The 19,417-nt window shown below is 49.4% G+C and overlaps 9 protein-coding genes across 9 annotated transcripts; 2 read left to right on the plus strand and 7 right to left on the minus strand.

The window, feature by feature from the left end:
* Positions 1-247: 247 nt before the first annotated feature.
* N7511_007270 (uncharacterized protein) lies at positions 248-1,172 on the minus strand (the record flags this gene model as incomplete). Its single annotated transcript, XM_057129647.1, has 2 exons — positions 248-660; positions 776-1,172. Coding segments are annotated over 2 exons (810 nt in total), but the record flags the coding sequence as incomplete, so codon positions are not given.
* A 974-nt stretch (positions 1,173-2,146) lies between these two features.
* N7511_007271 (putative ribosomal small subunit assembly protein) lies at positions 2,147-3,136 on the minus strand (the record flags this gene model as incomplete). Its single annotated transcript, XM_057129648.1, has 2 exons — positions 2,147-2,155; positions 2,225-3,136. 2 exons carry the CDS (start codon positions 3,134-3,136, stop codon positions 2,147-2,149), a joined length of 921 nt encoding a protein of 306 aa, XP_056982716.1.
* Positions 3,137-3,398: 262 nt separating this feature from the next.
* On the minus strand, positions 3,399-4,401 carry N7511_007272 (recombinase DMC1; the record flags this gene model as incomplete). The annotated part of the gene is made up of 5 exons (XM_057129649.1): positions 3,399-3,466; positions 3,515-3,677; positions 3,750-3,772; positions 3,835-4,262; positions 4,325-4,401. The coding sequence occupies 5 exons, from the start codon at positions 4,399-4,401 to the stop codon at positions 3,399-3,401; spliced, it is 759 nt and encodes a 252-aa protein (XP_056982717.1).
* Positions 4,402-5,674: 1,273 nt separating this feature from the next.
* gisB (putative zinc knuckle nucleic acid binding protein) lies at positions 5,675-6,727 on the minus strand (the record flags this gene model as incomplete). The annotated part of the gene is made up of 6 exons (XM_057129650.1): positions 5,675-6,196; positions 6,250-6,365; positions 6,424-6,465; positions 6,522-6,533; positions 6,588-6,623; positions 6,673-6,727. The coding sequence occupies 6 exons, from the start codon at positions 6,725-6,727 to the stop codon at positions 5,675-5,677; spliced, it is 783 nt and encodes a 260-aa protein (XP_056982718.1).
* Positions 6,728-7,443: 716 nt separating this feature from the next.
* Positions 7,444-9,099, minus strand: N7511_007274 (UDP-N-acetylglucosamine diphosphorylase; the record flags this gene model as incomplete). Its single annotated transcript, XM_057129651.1, has 3 exons — positions 7,444-7,515; positions 7,584-8,318; positions 8,374-9,099. The coding sequence occupies 3 exons, from the start codon at positions 9,097-9,099 to the stop codon at positions 7,444-7,446; spliced, it is 1,533 nt and encodes a 510-aa protein (XP_056982719.1).
* A 337-nt stretch (positions 9,100-9,436) lies between these two features.
* Positions 9,437-10,989, minus strand: N7511_007275 (PPIL4 family peptidylprolyl isomerase; the record flags this gene model as incomplete). Its single annotated transcript, XM_057129652.1, has 5 exons — positions 9,437-9,690; positions 9,746-9,839; positions 9,897-10,093; positions 10,146-10,846; positions 10,910-10,989. The coding sequence occupies 5 exons, from the start codon at positions 10,987-10,989 to the stop codon at positions 9,437-9,439; spliced, it is 1,326 nt and encodes a 441-aa protein (XP_056982720.1).
* A 2,164-nt stretch (positions 10,990-13,153) lies between these two features.
* N7511_007276 (uncharacterized protein) lies at positions 13,154-14,665 on the plus strand (the record flags this gene model as incomplete). Its single annotated transcript, XM_057129653.1, has 3 exons — positions 13,154-13,294; positions 13,341-13,448; positions 13,505-14,665. The coding sequence occupies 3 exons, from the start codon at positions 13,154-13,156 to the stop codon at positions 14,663-14,665; spliced, it is 1,410 nt and encodes a 469-aa protein (XP_056982721.1).
* Positions 14,666-16,850: 2,185 nt separating this feature from the next.
* Positions 16,851-17,594, minus strand: N7511_007277 (40S ribosomal protein eS24). Its single transcript, XM_057129654.1, has 3 exons — positions 17,457-17,594; positions 17,025-17,272; positions 16,851-16,969 (listed from the first exon to the last, which is right to left on the minus strand). Exons 1-3 carry the CDS (start codon positions 17,531-17,533, stop codon positions 16,893-16,895), a joined length of 402 nt encoding a protein of 133 aa, XP_056982722.1. The 5' UTR covers positions 17,534-17,594; the 3' UTR covers positions 16,851-16,892.
* A 197-nt stretch (positions 17,595-17,791) lies between these two features.
* On the plus strand, positions 17,792-19,133 carry N7511_007278 (protein-lysine N-methyltransferase; the record flags this gene model as incomplete). The annotated part of the gene is made up of 4 exons (XM_057129655.1): positions 17,792-18,025; positions 18,164-18,739; positions 18,800-18,935; positions 19,015-19,133. 4 exons carry the CDS (start codon positions 17,792-17,794, stop codon positions 19,131-19,133), a joined length of 1,065 nt encoding a protein of 354 aa, XP_056982723.1.
* Between the last annotated feature and the right edge of the window lie 284 nt (positions 19,134-19,417).

Below are 19,417 nucleotides of genomic sequence, written 5' to 3' on the forward strand. Positions count from 1 at the left end.
AGAATCTAACCTGTGGGACTTGTCGTCTGCATCCAATGGCCTAAGCTTTGATTTCTAAAAATATACTCTTCAGCAATCTACAATCTATACTGTAACTTACAGTAGACCAGTAGATAACGGAGAAACATCAGGACGAACGTTCCTCTAAACTCAACACGAAGGTCAAACTTCGATACTAAATGACAATATCCCATCCAGATACAGATTCAACAATCAACACAAATCAAAGCCCACAGCCTACACCCACATCCCTCTCCTCAGCCACACCAGGATCCTGCTCCGCAAGCAACATCAAACTGTCCTCATAAACCCTCGTAGCCTCCAGCATCCACGGTTCCTCCACATCCCCATCCTCTTCCTCTTCATCATCATAATCTCCATTCCCCCTACTAGACCCGAGCACAGAAAAAACCTCATACCGGGTCATCTCCGCCAAACTCCGAATGCGGACCTTCTGCGTCTCGGTCGCCAGCGACTGACCAATCCGAGCACCCGGAAGAGCGGCACCCGTTAGTGGATGCGTGCCTGTGCATAAAGCCGCGAAGATCGAGTCCAGTTTGTGTAGGATGGTTAGGGTTGGTTGCGGGTCGAAGGGGAAGCTTTTTAAGGAGGTTTGCACGATGCCTGCTAGCGTGATGAGCGTTTCTGTTTGGATTGAGGCTGGTTTTGTTAGTTCCGTTATATATTTATAAGTTATACCATGTACCATATATGGTATTGATAGGTGATGTTGTGATATTGAGATGATCACAAATAAGAAAAGGATCATACTCACGAGTCGCCGAGGCCCAAATCATGTCAACCAAATTATCCACGTCAACGACGAGGTCTTTAAATCCGTCATATCGGCGTGAATGGATTGGGGTATCCGGTGCATCCATGCCCATGTCAGATTTCATTTTGCGGTAGGTGACTTTTTCGATTCCTGTGCTGAGACGGCCTCGGAGCTGGGTTTCTTCCTCCGAGCCGGAGAGGATGGGCGTAGTTCGCTGTGGAGGAAGATACAATGGGGGATTCCATGGCTGGGCTGGGACGGGTGGTAATTCTATAGAGATATCTCCGTTCCTGGTTCTTTCGCTATTTTGGGTTCTGGTTTGGTGGGTGATTGGGACGTCTTCAAACTCGATCTCTGAGTCTGAGTCTGACTCTTCTTGAAGGGGGATGGGTGTCATTGGTGGTTCCTTGAATCCTGGACAAGGATGTGGGATGTTTGGATATATTTTGGGTATTTTGAGGTGAGATGGGTCGATGACGGGGAGAGGTGGTTCTCTGGTAAACTTCAATGTTTGAACAGACCCAGTTAGGCTATGTAGATACTGGACTCTAGCCGTTTCTGGGAACCGAGGAATCTCAGAGGTATACAGCTGTGCATGAATAGCTCAGATCTTATACTCAGATCAGAGGTGGGATGTCATGCCAAGCCTTGGTCTGTGCGGGAAATCTGACCTAATTCGACCTTTTCCTGGTTTGGGGCTTGGGCTATCTAGAAGAGACTGGACTCTAAACATGGCTTAGTATGATCAGTTGGACATCCTTGGATAGAGTTAGAAATACTGCTAGATAACCAGAACCTGCTGTGGCTATAGCAGAGTGCTTGGGTGGTATATTATATATACATGGCCAAGGCACGTAAAGAGCAACATTGCTATAGAAAACCATCAACAATACCGTCGACTCTACGATACTCAAGGAATTGTGTGATCGCGTCAAAAAGAAAAGCTATTTAAGCACCAACTCAGATAGCCATGATGTCTACATGACTCAAATGAGAGCCAAGAATTGTATGCAGATCACTAAATTCATAGATAATATGATTGTTATTGAGATATGTATGTATTCAGTCAATCCACCTGTTTCAATCATATATCAGCAAATGAAAGACCAGAAGAAGAAGCGAAAGAACGCTAAACACAAAGCTCCATGTCAGAAGGTGAGAAGATTGTTGATATGCTGGTTTTTGAAGTCACAGCCTAACAGCGCACTAAGCGCGTTTTGCTAATATGGCCCCAGCGTACTCATCCTTGGAGCAAGAACCCGTAGAAAATAGCAAAAGAAACAAGTAACTTACATGTACATCAGGAAACCTTGAAACTTTTATCCTGTCCACGAAAGACTCCCCAAACGCCATGCTATCATGCATACTAGATCACTCAGGCTGTATCAAAGTTAGCACCACCCCAAAAACCGAGCTAAGAAAAATGAAACAATAGGAAAAGAAACTCACCCGAATATTGCCCCTCCGCATCTTAAGATCGTGCAACTTCTTCTTATCCTCATCAAAGCGCCGAAGCAAAGCATTCTGCCTCTCCTTCCTCTTCTCCCTAGACTGGAAGCGATAGAAGTCCTCCAGACCCTCCTGCTTCTTCTTCTGGCGATCAACAAGCTCCTTCATCTCCTCCTCCCTCGCAACAGAGTTCAACTTAGGACCATGCGAAACAGTAATGAATCCATCCTCGTCCGGCTCGGCGAATCGCTTGCTCTCCTCGCGCTTGCGAGCTTCCGTGACCGCCGCGAACGTAGTCATAAACTCGTTCACGGTGCGGAGCAGCGCGCCGCGGTCAGGGTACTGGAGACGCTCGTGTGCAACGTAACGGTTCAGGCCGAGGGCGGGAATGCGGTCGCTGGGTAGGTCCTCGCCCCAGACGATGGTGGTGCCGCGCTTTGCGGCCTTGATGGTTGCTTTGAGGCTGGTTTCCATGCTGGGTTTATCGGCGAAGATGACGATTGCGTGGGCACCGCTCTTTTGGAGTTTGCGATCCCAGGTTGAGGGGAAGTTGATATCGTCTAGGTAGGTTTGGTAGTCGTCTGCTGTTACGCGCTTGCGTTTCTTTTTGTTGGAGTTTGTGTCTGTGTCTGCGGCCGCTGAGCGCTTTTTTGTTGTCACATCTTCGAATTGAACTCGCTCAACGCGGCCTGCTGAGAGTTGTGTGCCGAAGAGGTGGCGAATATGCGCTTCTGTTGTGTCGATTGGAACGTTGACGATAAAGAGGGAGCGGGTGGAATCTGGGTCTGGGATTCGGGGTTCATGGGGGCGGACGTAGAGATAGTGTGTTGCGGGCTTGGGGAATGTTGGTGTGTTGGGGAGCTGCACGGGCAGGGTCGTGTACCCTTCCACTTGCACAGATGCGCCCTTCATTTTGATGAGAGGCCGGTTGCTGGATTGTTGCGTTGGTGGAGCGGAACTTTTTTTGCACTTTTGAAGAATTTTGCCGCTCGTCGGAGCGGCGCCAAAGGCGGTGAACTGTATGTTAGGGCTGCCACGGACTATTGAAAAGTTACTAATAAGATAATTTAAGGTATAAAGTAGTAAATGGTACAGTCCCTAGCAATAAGCTAGTTATTTCTGGAACATGTCACCTCAGGGAATTTCATCAATATTCCGCATCGTTGAGGCCACCTCAAGCCTTGTCAGGGTCATTGATACCACCGTTTGTAATGATATAAACTGCTTCGCGCTCAGGGCAGTCTGCCAAAAGTTAGACAAATACACAACCCTAACAATCTAGGAGCATACCGGGAGAGTCCTGGATCTTCGCAACTCGCTCCTCGCCACGACCTTTCCGAAGAAGCACGCGAGTAGTCGAAGCATGAGCAAGAACATGTCCACCGACAGGTTTGCGACCATCGGCACCAGCAAAGAGAGAACTAGCACCGGGGTCACTCTGAACTTGGTTTGTCTGAGAGAGCTGTGTAAGTCGCATGCAAAATATACCAAACAGGAATGAAAATGAGGATGTAATGATACTCACCATCAAGACACAGACATTGAACTCTGCAAGAAAATCCAGTAAGCACTCAACCTCGAGACAGTAGAAACCGAAGAAAGAAAAAAACCTTCAGCCATATGAGCAAGCTTCATCAGAAATTGATTCAACTTCTGCTGCCGATCCGCCAGCTCCCCACGCCCGCAATAATCGACCCGGAAGCAATTCATGATACTATCAATAACAAGCAAGCGAAAAGCCCCACCAGAAAACTCTCGACTAAGCGTATTCAGAAGCTCAAGTTGATGCTCACTATTCAGTGCGCGGGCGTAGGCAATATTCTCCTGCGTGGCTTCTGGATCGACGCCGTACCGCTCTGCAATCTGGGCAATGCGCTCTGGGCGGAATGTACCCTCCGTGTCGATGTAGGCGACTTTCCCATTTGCCCCGCCTAGTTCGGTGGGTAGCTGAGCGATTACAGACATTGTGTGTGATAGTTGGGTTTTGCCACAGCGGAATTCACCGAAGACTTCACTTATGCTCATGCTTTGGAAGCCGCTGGAAGGTTTGTTAGGGTCTATACTTGGGCCAAGGATGGCGGAGAGGAATAGAGTACTTACCCGCCGAGGATGGAGTCGAACTGCTTGCTGCCTGTTGAGATGCGGACGACCCTTTTGCGTTGATGATGCAATTCCATGGCAGTAATGAATCCCGATGTAGAAGGCTGTGGGGTTTCTGGTTAGATGCTGTTTCTGTATCCTTGTATAAGGGAAGAGGATAGCGTACTAGACATTTCTGAATGGCCTCTTTGATTTTCTCAACCTTTACCTCGCTAAAGCCTTTGATCTTGAGGAGTGTTTTGCGTGTGGCGCCGTGGACGGACTGGATGGTAGTAGTTAGTGGAAGACTTTAGATCATGTCTGTGGGAGAGATCCAATACTGACAGCAACAGTATAGAAGCCATTGGCTTTCAACTTGGTGATGTCAGCTGCGCCAATTCCATGAGATTGGATTGCATCGATGTCTACGATGAAGAGCTGTAGCAAATTAGAAGGGCTGGTTAGATTTGGGGGTTGTGTGTGTGTGTGTGTGAAGTCAAGACTGGGTTGTACCTCATCGCCCTCAAATTCATCGCTTGCCTGTGAGGCTGGCATATTGATCAGATCCAATGATTGATGCTCAGCAACGATAGATCAATGATGTATCGACGATGGGTTGGGTTGATGGGATTCGATGAAGGACGAGAGAGCTTGGGAGTCACAGAGCCGAAGAGCTGTGCACCAAGTCACGAGCTCACGGCCATCACCGTCTCAGCATAATACAGTTACAGTAGAAAATAATTGAAATGATTCTTTTTGACTCTTGAAATCTTCTCTGCACCGAGGACTCTTCCCAAGGCCTTTCTTCCACAACGTTTTCCCCGAGTCCAAGCTTTCCTCCCAGCTTCACCGATCTCCATCATCCTCATCCTCTCTGTCATTGCCATACTTCTTCATCTCTCCTCTCCTTGGCCTCATCCAGGAAAACCGCAACCAAGAGTCGATCGAATGGAATCAATCGAGAAAGATAATCCGTAAGAGATCAATAGGACGCCAATCGTAAGACTTGAGAGCGAAGTCAAGTCAGAAGGGACTTCGTAAACAAAAAAACAGGAAACGCTTTTTCTGTTTGTTCGTCGTATACATGAAAGGGGGTAAAATAAATAAGAAAAAGAAACAAAAAATCATAAGAAACCAAGCGTAAGTTCCAAGTTGACATAAAAAGAGAAAATTCAATAGCTGGTTTTTTGCCGAGACACCAGACCCAACCCAAGAAGGTGGGTTTCAATATATGCAAAGGAAGAAAATGGAGGAGGGAAAGGAACGTGGTTCAGGGAAAGTGACCGTGATACAGAACCGAGGAAGAAAAAGGTAACTAGAAATTCCCCCTAGAGGAAAAATGCGCGGTGGAGAGAAGCACTGTCAGCCGATTTATGCGACAGGGGTGGTAGCAGCAGGAGCCGCAGCAGGGGCAGCTTCAGCAGCAGGCTCAGTAGCAGCAACAACGGGGGCAATGGCAGCAACAGGGGCAGCGACGGGGGCAACAGCAGCAACGGCATCAGGAGAAGCCTCGGCAGGAGCAGCGGGCTTGGCGGCACCCTCGTTGAGAGGGCAGTCGCGGGAGATGTGACCAGCCTGAGAGCACTTGTAGCAGACCTTACCGGTGGAGCTGAGAGGGCCACCATTGGGAGCGGTGCAGTCACGCGAGATGTGGCCGAGCTTGCCGCAGGCGTAGCACTTCATAGCCTGAGCCTGGCAGTCACGAGCGAAGTGGTTGGGGCCACCGCACTTGTAGCAGGTAGCGGTGCGAGGGTAGCCACTGAAGCCACCACGGAAACCGCCGCGAGGGCCACCGGCGCCACGACCAGCGGGACCAGTAGGGACACCGGTAGGGCCGGCGTTGGCACCGGCACCGGCACCGGCACCAGCAGCAGCGGGGGTAGGGCAGTTACGCTGCGGTTGGGTCAGTCATGGTTGTCGGTTGGTATGCGGAATGGAGGGCTTACGGCAAGGTGACCGGGCTGGCCGCAGTTGTAGCAGCGGCCGTTGGAGCCGTTCAGACGGAGAGTGGGGCAGTCAGCCTGGACGTGGCCAAGACCCTGGCAGTTGTAGCACTGCTTGGCTGGGTGAATGTTAGCAATCGGAATTTCCAACGAGTAGGATTTTGCGGCATAGCTTACTCTCGGTGGTACGGGGAAGAGGGCAGGCGCTGGACTCGTGGCCTATATGGACGATTAGAAGCTGTTGCGGTGGAAGGACAATCCAAAGTTCGACATACCGGGCTGCTTGCCTGTAGTATTAAGTTAGCATATGATCATATCCAAGGGCAGATCAGGGCACGTACAGTTGTAGCAGAGACGCTCAGTGGAAGTGCAGACCTCTACCGCGGGATTAGTATGAACCACACGACCAGACTACTCCCTACTAACCGGCATAGTGGCCAATAGTGCCACACTTGTAGCATGCGCGACGTGAGAGCATCATGTTGGACGGTGTCTGCTTCGATTGTCATCAGCCCTCTGTCGAGATATAGCCGCATAGCTCCGGTGAACGTCGTCTCCCCTCCTACGGGTCATTCAAATCTTGGTCACAGTAAAGTCGACTATTCCTTCTCTTGTTTCCAGAAGCAACATGCTCTAGCATCGCAATCCGAGCCCTGCCCGCAGCATTGTATACCCGTGGCGCTCTTGCGCCCAAAAATTCAGACCGAAAGAGGGGAAGACGTAGATCGGCGGGGGATAACAACGGCGCAACGCAAACTCGAAGGATCCAAACCTACTGTATATAAGACTCTGCGGAACGTGGGCTTTCTAATAGGACCTTGTCAGCTTTTTCTGGGGAACCTTGGAGGAAATCAAGTTCGTCGAACTCCGAAAATCGCGAAAGGAAAAAAAAAAGTGGAACACACAAAAAGACGTCGAAAACTGCACAACTCACACTTCTCTCTCCCAAACTTCTTGAATCTCAATAATATATAACTTATTCAATACCAGAACACACAAAAGGAAGAAGGAGAGAGAAAAGTGGAAAAGACCATGCAAACTCGTCAAACGCTTTAGCTCCCGGGCTTTTCCGTATTGCGTAAGGTCGATTCACGTTTATTTACTTCTATACTTCATTCCACACCCCTACATTCTGTATCCCTTAAATGACAATGCAATTCATTTCTTCGTGAGATCCAACGGATCCATTCATCTTATCTATTCTTCTTTTTCCAGGAGGGCAGGGGCCTTGATCTCACGGCCCTTGAGGAATTCCAGGTTTTCACCGCCCTGTTGAGATAGGTTAGAGAACATGCGGACGGAAGATAGGGGAATATGGGGGAGGAGACGAAACATACGTAACTGATGAGAGGGGAGACTTCAATACCAACAGCCTCAGCCTCGGTGATGACAATACCACCGGCAGCCTCGATCCAGCGCTGGCCCTGGGCCATGATATCGGCCCGGCTGGTGTCCGCATCGTCCTGACCAGTACCACGGGCATTCTTCAGGGGCGAGAACTCGTCCTCGCGGCGCACCTCAATGCTGGCGAACTTGTTCAACGGGGTCATGGGGAACACGTCAAAGACGAACTGCTCGAGCTTGACACCGTTGGGCTTCTCAGGCTTGACAGCGTCACCACTCTCGGGGTTCACGCAGCCAATCTTCTTGCGGGCAACGTGGTGGGGGAGCTGGTGTGCCCAGTTCTCGATAGACTCGAGGAAGCGGAATGAATAGTAGTGGTTGACAATGTTAGCAGCACGGTACTTGAGCACATCAGGCTGCTTGGGGTCCTTGGCTTCTGCGGTCTCCTGGTCGATCTCGGAATATTCAACGACATCGGGCTTGCCGTTCTTCAGCAAGATCAGGCCAACAGACTCGGTAGCGTTACGCTTGCGGACCACCTTGGTGGCAATGTCGACATCCTTCTCTGCCGAGAATCCAATGAAGATGGGATCGGCAACCTTGACAAGGCAGTTGTCAACGCAGTAAGCGTGAATGTGCTTGATGCCACGGCGACGCATGTCTTCGCGAACGCCGGAGACCACGAGGGCCTGGTAGATACCACCGTTTCCATCGGGAGCAACAGCAGCCTATATAGATGTTAGAAAATCATTTTATCCAACTCCAACACTTAATTATACATACCTTGCCCTTAGACTCGAGCATGATCTTACCCTCGTTCGAGATACAAGGCAGCACACCCTGCTCGAAGATCATAATGTTGCTCTCCTTAAGACCAAAGTATTTGTTGTCGGCGAAGAACTTCTCGGTAGGCTTGCGAGTAGGTCCACTGGTCATAACGTACCAGGGAATAACAACGTCAGCACCACCATTGGCCTTTTGAGCCAGCTCCTGAAGCTTAGCAATGCGCTCAGCCTGCAGCTGGAAGAGAGATTTCTCGCTCAAAAGGCCAATGTCGAAGCAACCCTTGGGGGCGGAGCTGCCGAGCCGGGTACCCTGCCCACCAGCCATCAACACAACCGCCACCTTGTTCTCCGCGACCTCCTTCAGGCCTGCATCATACCACTTCTGGAGATCTGAGGGGTCGGAGTCGAGAATGGAGGCAGTGGCTACGTCAGGCAGGGGCTCGAGAGTGGCGGCGGCCTGCTCGGCCTTGGGGGGGTTCAGAGCCTTGTCGGCCAGCTCATTGATCCGGGTGGGGTCAAAGTTGGACATCTGGTGGAACAGCTCTGACTTTTCGACTGTGCTCAATTCGTCGACAAAGGCAAAGACATGTCCTTGTCCAGCATCAGTATACTTCTTTTGGAGTGTTTGGAATTCCTCGGCCGAGGGCTCGCGGGGAGTCTCTACTGCGGTGCCCTGGATTTTTCCAAGGACATTGGAGACAGCATCTTTAATAACACCGGCCATGATGAGGGGTAATTGAATAAGAGAAGAGGAGATAGGAGAGGAGAGGAGAGCAGGAAAGGGGAAAAGTGGCGAAGAAAAGTAAATAGAGCTGCGGGGGTCAGGTGGAAGCTCTGATTATGTACTCTCACCGTCTCACCGTACTTACACTAAACATGTAACGCAGCCCTGGGGTCCAGTTTATTTTTAGGGGCCTGCAAAGGCGAATAACAGCGAGTACCAAGAACACGAATGAACTAGCGAATGCCGGGTAAGACTTATCCACTAATGAGCGGGGCAGTTTCTACAGTGACGGAGGACAGAGTACACATAGGGGGGCTCTGCATTACATTCATTTATATCAACATGGGATCGCATTGTCATCTGCGACGATCGCGTTCGTAACGAACTCGTTCCCGGTCTCGGTTGGTTCGCGAGTCTTTGTCTTGGTCCCGCCGAGGGCTGCGACTATACGATCGACGACGGTACCGATCTTGATCTCGATCTCGTCCACGGGGGCTGCGACTGCCTCGATCTCGGTGAGAATCGCGAGGTTTGGGATTGTTGTCCCGGGCATCAGCAGCATTGGTCTTGTTGCGCTTGTCAAAAACCATCCTGTATCGCGCATCATCCTCATCTCGAGGAGCGTGGTCGAACTCTCTGTATTGACGTTTCGCCTCAAGATCGGCCACACCACCAAATCCACCCCTCTGTCGGCGTTTGGTGACAGTGGCGTTGCGCCAGCTCTCGGACAACTTGGACACCTGCGTATGCATTAGCGTGAAAAATTTTTATAGAACAGATGACCCGAGGAATCTTACACTTTGTGAGAAATCAACGTGGATCCGGTGATCATCAATTAGAACACCCTGCATTTTGAAATAGGCCTGTTCACAGTCTTTTTGGTCCTCAAATTCAATAAAGGCATATTGTAGACTGTCGCCGGTACGCTTGTCCCGAATAACCTCGCAGGACAAGATGGTTCCGAAGCGACTGAAAATTAAGTTAAGGTCCTCGTCTATATTCACATTGATTAGCATTTGCCTTAGATGTAGAAACGCGCAACAAACCTTGTGTGACTGGATTAAGCTTGCAGACAAAGAGAATGTTTTCGGGTGGTTTGACATCGGCAAAAGGCAGATCACCTACCATCTCCAAGGTCAATGCCTGCGCGCGAGCCTCGCGCTCACGGCGCAGCTTCTCCATAGCCTCTTCGTCCATATCATCATCCAGGTCTTCATCGTCTGCGATTCGAACAGTGGCCAGTTGCGCTTTGGAGGGTACCGGGCTCTCGGGCGGCTCTACCAACTTCGGCGGGTCGTCAAAGGGGTCATCCAAGACTGTGGTGTGACGAATACGAATGTCCTTCAACGGCCGACCTCGGTCATCGATGAACGAGTCGTTGATCTTCTCCAGCACATCAAAGCCCTCCACGACCTTGCCGAAGATCGCGGCTTTCCCATCCAAGTAATCCAGATTATCTCCCAGAGTGACAATAAATTGACTTGCCGCCAGTCGCTGTTCAGGGTCATTGGTCGCGGGCACTGTCGCCATGCTCACTGTGCCCCGTTCGGTATGCTTCAGTTTGCGCGGTACCTCGATTGGAAAAGTGCGCTTCGACGGTCCGTCCAGCAGACCCCAGATCGAAGACCCGCCATCACTCTCGGGAGCATCAGGGCCAAGGGGATCACCAGTTTGGAAGGTGAAGTTCTTTTGGACGCTGTGGATAGGCGAGAAATTGTAGTACTTGAGCTTGCACAGCTTTAGGAAGCTAGAGACAAAACACTTTAGTTTCTGTTCAGCACGAGCAAGACGTGGGAAAGGGGCCACTTACTTCTCACAAGCCTTGGGCGACTCATCGACCAACAGGTCGATGACAATATCACCCAGCGAAGTTTCCAAAAGCGCACTCATCTTTGGGCTCGACTGGTGAAGGTTGAAAGTTCAAGATTGAAGGGACGAGCTTGGACCAATGACACAGCGCCAAGACAGAGAGCCTCTCTATCAACTTCCCTTCTGCATTTCTACTCTTTCACTCTTTCTACCAATTTACCATCCTCTCTCTCTCTCTCTCCCCCTCTCCATCAATTTGTACTAACACATCTAGAACAAAAAATCAATAATGAAAGCAATTAATGGCAATCCGCCGACCAGCTCCGGATGGTCCACCCGGGGGCCTCGTGCAACGGTGCATGTCAATCGAGCATATCTTCCGAGTGTCCCCGTTGGCGGCTAATCTCTTTCTAGACTGTCATGCAGATTCCTATTACTCTGTCTCTGGGAGCTGTTTGTTAGCCTATATCCCTCATGCAGCAGCAGGCCAAGCCAAAAGACCGAGGGCTTGCTCTTCTTGGCATGCTTGTCAACAGTGATAACTCCAGTCCGCCTTCTTGTTCTTTCCACCTGGGTAAAGATCATGGTGTTCTCTTCTCTCATTCTGCCCCCCGAGTTGTTCCACAGCAGAAACGTTGGGGAGCAACGGGCGGCCTCCTGCATCTAACATCTCCTGGATAGAGCCACACACGTGGAGAATCAATGAGCCAGCCTCTTCGATCTGGTCATTCCAGTCAGAGCCCGGTCTCAATCCCAACATGTGTTTCTGGCGTGTCAGCTGAAGCCTCTTTTCTCTCTTCGAGCCGTTTCCTAACTTCCCCCCGAATGCCGTGCATTCTTAAACCTTGGAGCTCCGAGAATAGCTCCCAGGGGCCTGGATTTTGTATTTGAAACCTGTTGATCTAGCTCCTTTTTCTCCTCATGTCTCCATCTTTTTTTTCCCTAGAGCACCCTTTTTGTGTCTTGTAACGCAAACAACAAGCCCACCCTGAAAGTATTCCAGAATCTCGTACTTGGTCCTCTCCCTATCGATCAAGATCTGGGTGATGTCAAGTACGTAGATCCATCACATACGTGGTTTTTCTTTTCTTTGTTTCCCATTTTCTGGGCTGAAATTGCTTTTTTCCCTGTTACCATTTTTATCTAGCTGCCGGAGCGCTAAAAACCGAGCCTGATCGACAGCATCCTTGTCGCCGATCAGATTTTTAGATCGTGAATCCTTGCCAATCTGTTTCCTGGAGCGCGCTTGGTTCGGGGAAAGTTGTCGCGCTTGTGAAGTGACAGGTGTCATAACATGTTTTTTGTTTCTTCTGCTTCTTTCTACAAGACATTTGCCTGAGACAGCGTTTGCTTTCTTTTTCCTCCCCCCTCATTCTCTTTCTTTGGGGCCTCTATGCGTTTGCCAGGCATCCAACACATTGCCATCAAAGTCGTTCCAGACCTCGACAATGGCTTAACGTCTCAACGAGTTCGGAGTGTTTGTTGCATAGAGCTGCAGCCACACCAATCGGTTGGACTATCGAGCAAACATTTCTGTTCTTCACCGGACGCCGGACATCCTCCCCCGGATCGGCATCAGGATGCTTTCTGCAAACAGTTGGCCGGCAGTTGCCCGTTTCTTCCATTCTACCGCGGGGGAATATGGAGATGTTCCGAGAGTGCAGAGTACAGGAATCTCAATTCCTGGGAGTCTTTTCCACCTTGGGCAGGCCCTGGCAGTTCTGGCTATTCTGGTAGCAGAGAAAAGGCCCCAAACCGGCTGAAACACTGCCTACCGGAGCACTCTCCTGTTCTCCATCAGGTCATGTGTGACGTTACCTTGTGAAACCAAAGTCTTTAAAATGCCGGGGGCAGTCCTGCTAGCTTTTCATGCCACCTCTGGGGCACCGGGCAATCTGGATTGGACGCGGAACTTTGCATGACATTCCCCCTTGGAAAAAGAAAAGAAACAAGAAACAGGCAGTGGGAAGTAATTTGATAAGAAAACAACGTACTTTGGGGCTGCCTGCCAGCTGTGTATGCTAGAGAAATAGAGAAGCGAAATATCAGGGTAAAAAAAAACAAACAGGGGCAAGTGGTTAGGGCAATCACACCGATTGTTACCAGAACATGGCTTAAATCGAGCCCTACCTCCCAGAGACATCTTTCACTTTCTCCCTTTTCCTCATATTTAGCCTCACTACCTATAAATATCTCTGGGAGTGAAACTAGACTCCTTTCTTTCTTCTTTGCTACGTGTTCAGCAATGGATCTTTCATATGAGAATCTAGGGCTAGAAGCCCGGAGTAACAGCCTCTCTGGGCCACGATCGCGCGTAATAAAACAAGATCCCAATGCTGAGCGTGAAGAGAAGCCTCGAAAGCAACGAAAGCGAGCCCTGGTTGCAGTGAGTTGAGTTCCCATGAAAATACCTGCTTTCTAACATTATCTAGTGTACACGATGCCGGAAAAGGAAGATCAAGTGCAACGGCGATCTCAACAACGGGCTGGCTTGTTCAAGCTGCCGTAGTGTTGGATCAACAGAATGCCAGTACATGCGAGTAAGTCACTGCTGTATACAGCTGATAAGAAAATGACTGACTGGACGTGTTCCCAGGTTCATTCCGATACTCCAGAGGAGATCAAGAAGCGCTTAGCAGGTCTCCCTCCAACATCTTCAGCTCGCTATAGAGTATACACCGGTCATACTCCTGAAAGGCAAGCTCAAATCTGGATGGACTCTCAATCCCGCCATCCATACCAAGACTATGACATGGCTATGGACGGCAACGTCCATTACGACGAGCAATCCAACTATTACCCGCAGTACATGCTACCCAGTACCGGGAACATGACTGGGAACATGATCGACTATGGGACCTGGGGAACGCGAACCTGCGACCCGATGCTAACCAGCCGACAATCCAACGGCGACTTGTTCGAAGGGACAAGCCTATCCCAAAGCCAAGCCCAAGCAGGCTACGGCTTCAACATGTCCCAAGGAATACCATCCGATCCGAACCAGTCATCAGGTGTAAATCAATCCTTCTCAGACATGGAACGCACACTGCCCACACCTCCAACCTGCCGAAGCCAGCCCCAACCCCAAGGCCAGCCCCAAGCCCCCGTCACAACACTGTCCACCCTCCCTGAAGGACTCTCAGGCATGAGCCTAGCCACAGACCCCAAGAATCCATTTTGGAACTCGCACGCCAGAGGCATGGCAATGCCAATCGTCCCCAGCAACGGCTACACAAGCCCCCGTGTCAAAGTCAACACCTCAGAAACCGCAACGCCAACACCAGACTTGGCATTCGGGTATATGCCCATGGCCACGACGGAGGATACATCACCACCACTCCCACCGGCCGCCTCATCAATTTCCTCATTTGCGACAGGGAACAGCACTTTATACCCAGTCCTCGACACGATAGATGAATACCGCAACGACCCTGACCACCGCCTCACATACAACGCCTTCTCCCGCGACAAGAGTTCCAATTCTCGATCCAATTCTCTGATGCCTGACTGCTCGCCTTATTCTTATGGATATCGCAGTAGCGAGAGGAGTAAGGCTCGTGACTCTGCGAGTGCCAATGAAACCCGTTGTTCGGCGCCAACGCTTATGAATGGTTTGCCCTATAGTCGTGTTCGGCATCCAGAGCATAACCTTGCTTTGCCATTTGATCTCCTAGCCGATCCGTTCCCTGAGTATGGGCGTGTAGAGAGTGTGACTCGGCATCCTATTTCACCTTTGGGTCATCGTGCTGCTTATTAGTTAGCGTGTGTGTGTTGTTTGCTATTTCTGTCTGTTGGGAGTCTTTGTGTGTGCTATGTCTATGCTGGGTACTTGGGCTCAGCATGACTTGGCTGGTGTTCACAATGTCTTTGAATTTCTTTTCCTGTTCCCACTTTTTCTTTGTGTTTTTTTTGCGGCTGCTCTCTTCTTTGGTTGTCGCTCTCTTGATTGGTCTTTTTTTTCCCCATTGCCTAAGATACACAAAAGAGATACCCATATGGCCCCTACTTCTGCCTTGCTCAATGTAATATGTTTTCATATCTATTATGTTTGTCTTTTCATGTCTTGTTAGGTTGGTCTTGGTTTGTTTGTTTCCCTCTTTTCCTCTGCTGGACTCTTATTATCTTTCAAGTCGGCAGTCGGATCCACGACAGGAACGGTGCAATGATACCTCGAAGGAAATCTTGACGTTGCGCGGTGGGCTTTATTATGTGGGGTTGATTTACTGCGCTTCGAATGTATGGTTGTGTGTTTCTTGTTCTTTCATTTCTATTCTTTTATTACTATAATTTCCTTCCCCTAGGACTGACTAATAGCTAATATTGAGTCAAAATGACGAGGCTGCGACTTTTGATTCTTGTCTAGTCTATACTTTCTAGCTTGATGGGCAGAAGGATTAGAAAATGGAGTCTGCACTGATAGTTCATACTTATATATCCATCTACACCCGCTTGTCTTGTCTCAATACAGCGACTAGCAATAATAAAACAAAACATGTTCTCCTATCTACCCCATTACGTCGATCACAATACCAACCACCATGATGAAATGATAGAGTCATAACCAGGGAAATTCTTGATCCGATGAACAACCCGAAGAGAAGAGTAACACATTCATCCATACAATTTCCATTCTTCAGTCATCCACCTAAACTTGTCATTTCGTGGGCGAGGAAAGGTAAAAGTGACACAGAGACACAACACGACGTGGTATATAAGTTACAACCCTGCTGGGATCATAAGATACATGCACCATGACGAGATAGGCAGGATTCTTTTCAATTGGTTTTACACGTATGTCTATATCTTGCAATATGGCCAGTGAGCATAGCACATTACATGGCAGGTTTTATATACTGTACTAGCAGAAGACAGAGGGATATAAAGTAAACCCCGGGCAGGCCGAGTTCAATCATGCCTGGATGAATAGGTGATACATACTTGTTTCTCCTGCATGAGGGTACCAAGAAAGGAGAATAATATCTAAAAAATGAGGAAAAAGAAAAAGAGAATAAAAAAAAGAGAAACCCCAGCCTGTGTATCATGTCTCCTGCCATTACACAGCCGCTCCAGCCGAGGGCAACACACGCACATCCACCCATTACCCTGTCTAGATGTCAGAGTATTTCCCTGTCTGCAGGCTGTGATTTGGAATTTAGACCCTGCATTTACAGGATTGAGCAGAGGGAATATGAGGTCTTTGCATTCTATGATGAAATCTTCCTTTTTTTGGCTGTTGAATTTACAACGTGGACTTCGAATATCTTGATGCAGAGTGAATTATGGCGGGACTGGGATGTGTTCAGAAGCATCGAACAATCTATCGGGAATCAAGCAGAATGTCGTTGAGATGTACATTTAGGCGAGGAGCTGGGCTGATGGGCTGAACAAAGTTAGGTCTGGGACATACGTGCTTTACCTTCAACTTAGGGCAAGCCACCTCCCGGACAAGTGGTGGATATACATCTAGATCAGTCCATACAGAGACTGGGGAGGACATGGGGTATGTGGCTTAGGGTACCGGGGGACACCGACTACGTCTACATCACGACAACCAGATTGAAGAACAAGTAAATGTGATTTCATCCCGGGTCGAAGCCCGGATTCTCATAACCCTGGCTGCCTTGGAAAAGAACCGATGACCCCAAAAAACATACACGAAACCACAACACTGACGCCCTTTTTTAATCCGGGGGATCGCCAGGCTTTTTCTCCAGGGGATCACCAGCCTCAACAGCACAGGAATAAAAAGAGTTTCTGCAATCTTCACCATTCAAACGGGCATCATTTTGGGGTTTAGTCTGATGTTCGCCGAAAAAGAGAAGACCTAAACCACTCTCCCCCCACACACCTGACCACACCTGTGTTCAGGAATCCAAATCCAGGTGGGAAACTCCAGAGCCATAGACACCACCCACTTAATCTTTTCCCATCGCATGCCGCCATTATCGGTCCATGTTGATTCGTGGTTGAGATAAGCGATGCGCTTAGTCCTTGCTCTTCTTGGGGCCCTTGACCTTGGCGATACCACGGAACTTCTTGGAGCGGTTCTTCCGTTGCTTGCCTGTGGAATGTATTAGTAGAAGTTCGAGAAGCAATCAGAAGAGGGATAAACGTACGCTGCTGGCGGGAAGGCTTCTCGATCTTGTTGGCAGCACCGACACGGACGAGACGGTAGTGGGGCTCGAACTTCTTCAGGGCCTCGGAGGAGTCGTAGACCAGAGCGAAGCCAGTGGACTTGCCACCACCGTACTGTGTGCGGAAACCGAACACGGAGACCTGGTCCTTGTTGGACTTGTACAGGTCGGCCAACTTCTCGCGGAGCTCGTCCTTGGAGACGTTAGGGCGGTTGGGGTGGAGGACGTCCCTAAATTCGCGAAAGATGTCAGACCGGTGTTTTCTTCGTAGAATGATTGCAATGTGCTTGTGTGTTCCGATGTTCTCTTTTTTGTCTGGGTGTTGTGTGGTCGTATTTCCATGTCGCGCGCCTTTTTTCGAAGATTCCACCACACAGATCCAAAATCAAGGGGGGAAAGGAAGGGGATTCTTACACGACCATCTGCTTGCGGGCAAGCAGAGGGTTGCGGATGAACTTGCGAGTCCGCAGAGTAACGGGAGCGTCGGCCATTTTGGTGTGTGTTGGATGGAGGAAGTGTCGACGGGGTCACTGAGGATGTCGAACTTTCAATTTTCGTGTGGTGTGGGCTCGGCTAGGGTATATACTAACCCGATCGGGCAAGTTGCCTTTGCGCATGACTAATCAGACCTCAGGCAGACACATGAGTCAGCAGGTCATGCCCTTGCTGACCTCATTGCTGAGTCAGTCGTCGGTTCTCCCGTCCAATGATATCGTGCGCTTCATCTTCTTCAATATCAAATTACCATCATGGCCGACATAATTCACAAATTAGCTGCACAGTTCTTCCAGCTGGTGGATTTACAGCACCTGGCCCTTCCACCAGGGTCGGTACTGGTCCAGCCAGAGGTTCAAGCTGCTATATACGAGCACATGTTCAACGAAACTACGGTCTTTCCTATCCCACCAGCCAACTACCGAAGCCGAGTGCTAAAGTTGATTCTCTCACATATTGAGGAATCTATAACTGACCCCGAGGAGGATGTATGCACCCCAATTGCCATTGTACTTTTCCATTCTATATTCCCCTTCACTTCATGTACATCACCTCATCGTTCCAATGAAAAACCGTCATATTGATATCCCACACCATTAACCTGCCATCTAATCTTGTCTTAACAGACAATCAATGATGATCTCATGGAATGCTGGACCGAGCTGGTCTGCCAGCCAAAACAATCTGCCGTTGAGCAGGCCCAGCAACTATCCTTCATCAAATACACAGCACCATCCGAAACAGAAACAGGCTCACACAACCAAACCGCAAAGACCTCAAAATCAGTCATCACCTCTGAATCGCGCGGTCTAATCCTCTCAGCTGGAACCACCGGATTCCGCACCTGGGAAGCAGCCCTACATCTAGGATCCTTCCTGGCCTCCGAAGCCGGCGAGGCTCTCGTGCGCAACAAGCGAGTCATAGAGCTCGGTGCTGGCACGGGATTCCTGTCATTGGTTTGTGCGCGCTTTCTGGGTGTGCGCAGTGTTGTTGTGACAGACCGGGAGCCTGCTCTTATCGATAACATGCGTGAATGTGTTCCGCACAACCTGGACCCGGAAACTGGGAAGTCTATTCCTATTTATCCTACTGTTTGGGAGTGGGGGACTCCACTCGAGAGAACGGGAGATCTTGCCGGGCTTGATTCTGGGGATGACGAGGGGCAGGGTATCAAGTTTGATGTTGCGCTCGGTGCTGATTTGGTGAGTAACGTTCTATCCCTGGGTGAGTTGAGCTGCTATATACTAATGTGTTTAATTCAGATTTATGACACCGATATTATCCCTCTGCTGTTGTCTACTGTGCAAGACCTCTTTGAGAATTACCATATTGAGCATTTCATCATTGCGGCAACACTGCGCAACGAGGATACCTTCCGCACGTTTTTGAATGGATGTGGTATGTCTTCGTTGTTTTTTTTATTGAATTTGGCCCAACGGTCGTACTATTCCCGTGAGCAACCTGCTAACTTTTACAGAAACAAACAACTTTGCCGTTGAGACCCTTCCATTCGAGTCGACTTCGTCACAGGATCAAACAGGCTTCTTCCATTCGACCAGCATCCCCATCCGGACGTATCGGATTTCGCGGAAATGAACCCCGTCCGCCATCTGTTCATATCACGAGGTAACGAATACGAATAGAATAGAGAATATAAGATCAGGTGAATGATTAAAAATTAGCAATCATGTCTATACTGCTACAGTGTACACCAAAGTTTACCTTTTCGGAGATGGACAATAATATTGAATGTTTGATCACAAATCAGTTCAAGGTAATTGGGTCATTAGGTCATGGAAAGAACACCATCGCACTAAGTAGTCCAGAGAATCAAAAGGACCTCATCTAGACGAAAAATATCTAGAAATCCAAAAAAAGAA

This window comes from Penicillium nucicola (genome assembly GCF_028828085.1).
Source record: "Penicillium nucicola strain IBT 29836 chromosome Unknown utg000007l, whole genome shotgun sequence".
NCBI lineage: Eukaryota > Fungi > Ascomycota > Eurotiomycetes > Eurotiales > Aspergillaceae > Penicillium > Penicillium nucicola.

Coding starts and splice junctions, on each gene's coding strand:
- N7511_007277 (XM_057129654.1), bottom strand. CDS start 17,533: ATGGCCGACGCTCCCGTTACTCTGCGGACTCGCAAGTTCATCCGCAAC. Junction 17,273..17,456: donor GCCCGCAAGCAGATGGTCGT/GTAAGAATCCCC, acceptor TCGCGAATTTAG/GGACGTCCTCCACCCCAACC. Junction 16,970..17,024: donor GAAGCCTTCCCGCCAGCAGC/GTACGTTTATCC, acceptor TACATTCCACAG/GCAAGCAACGGAAGAACCGC.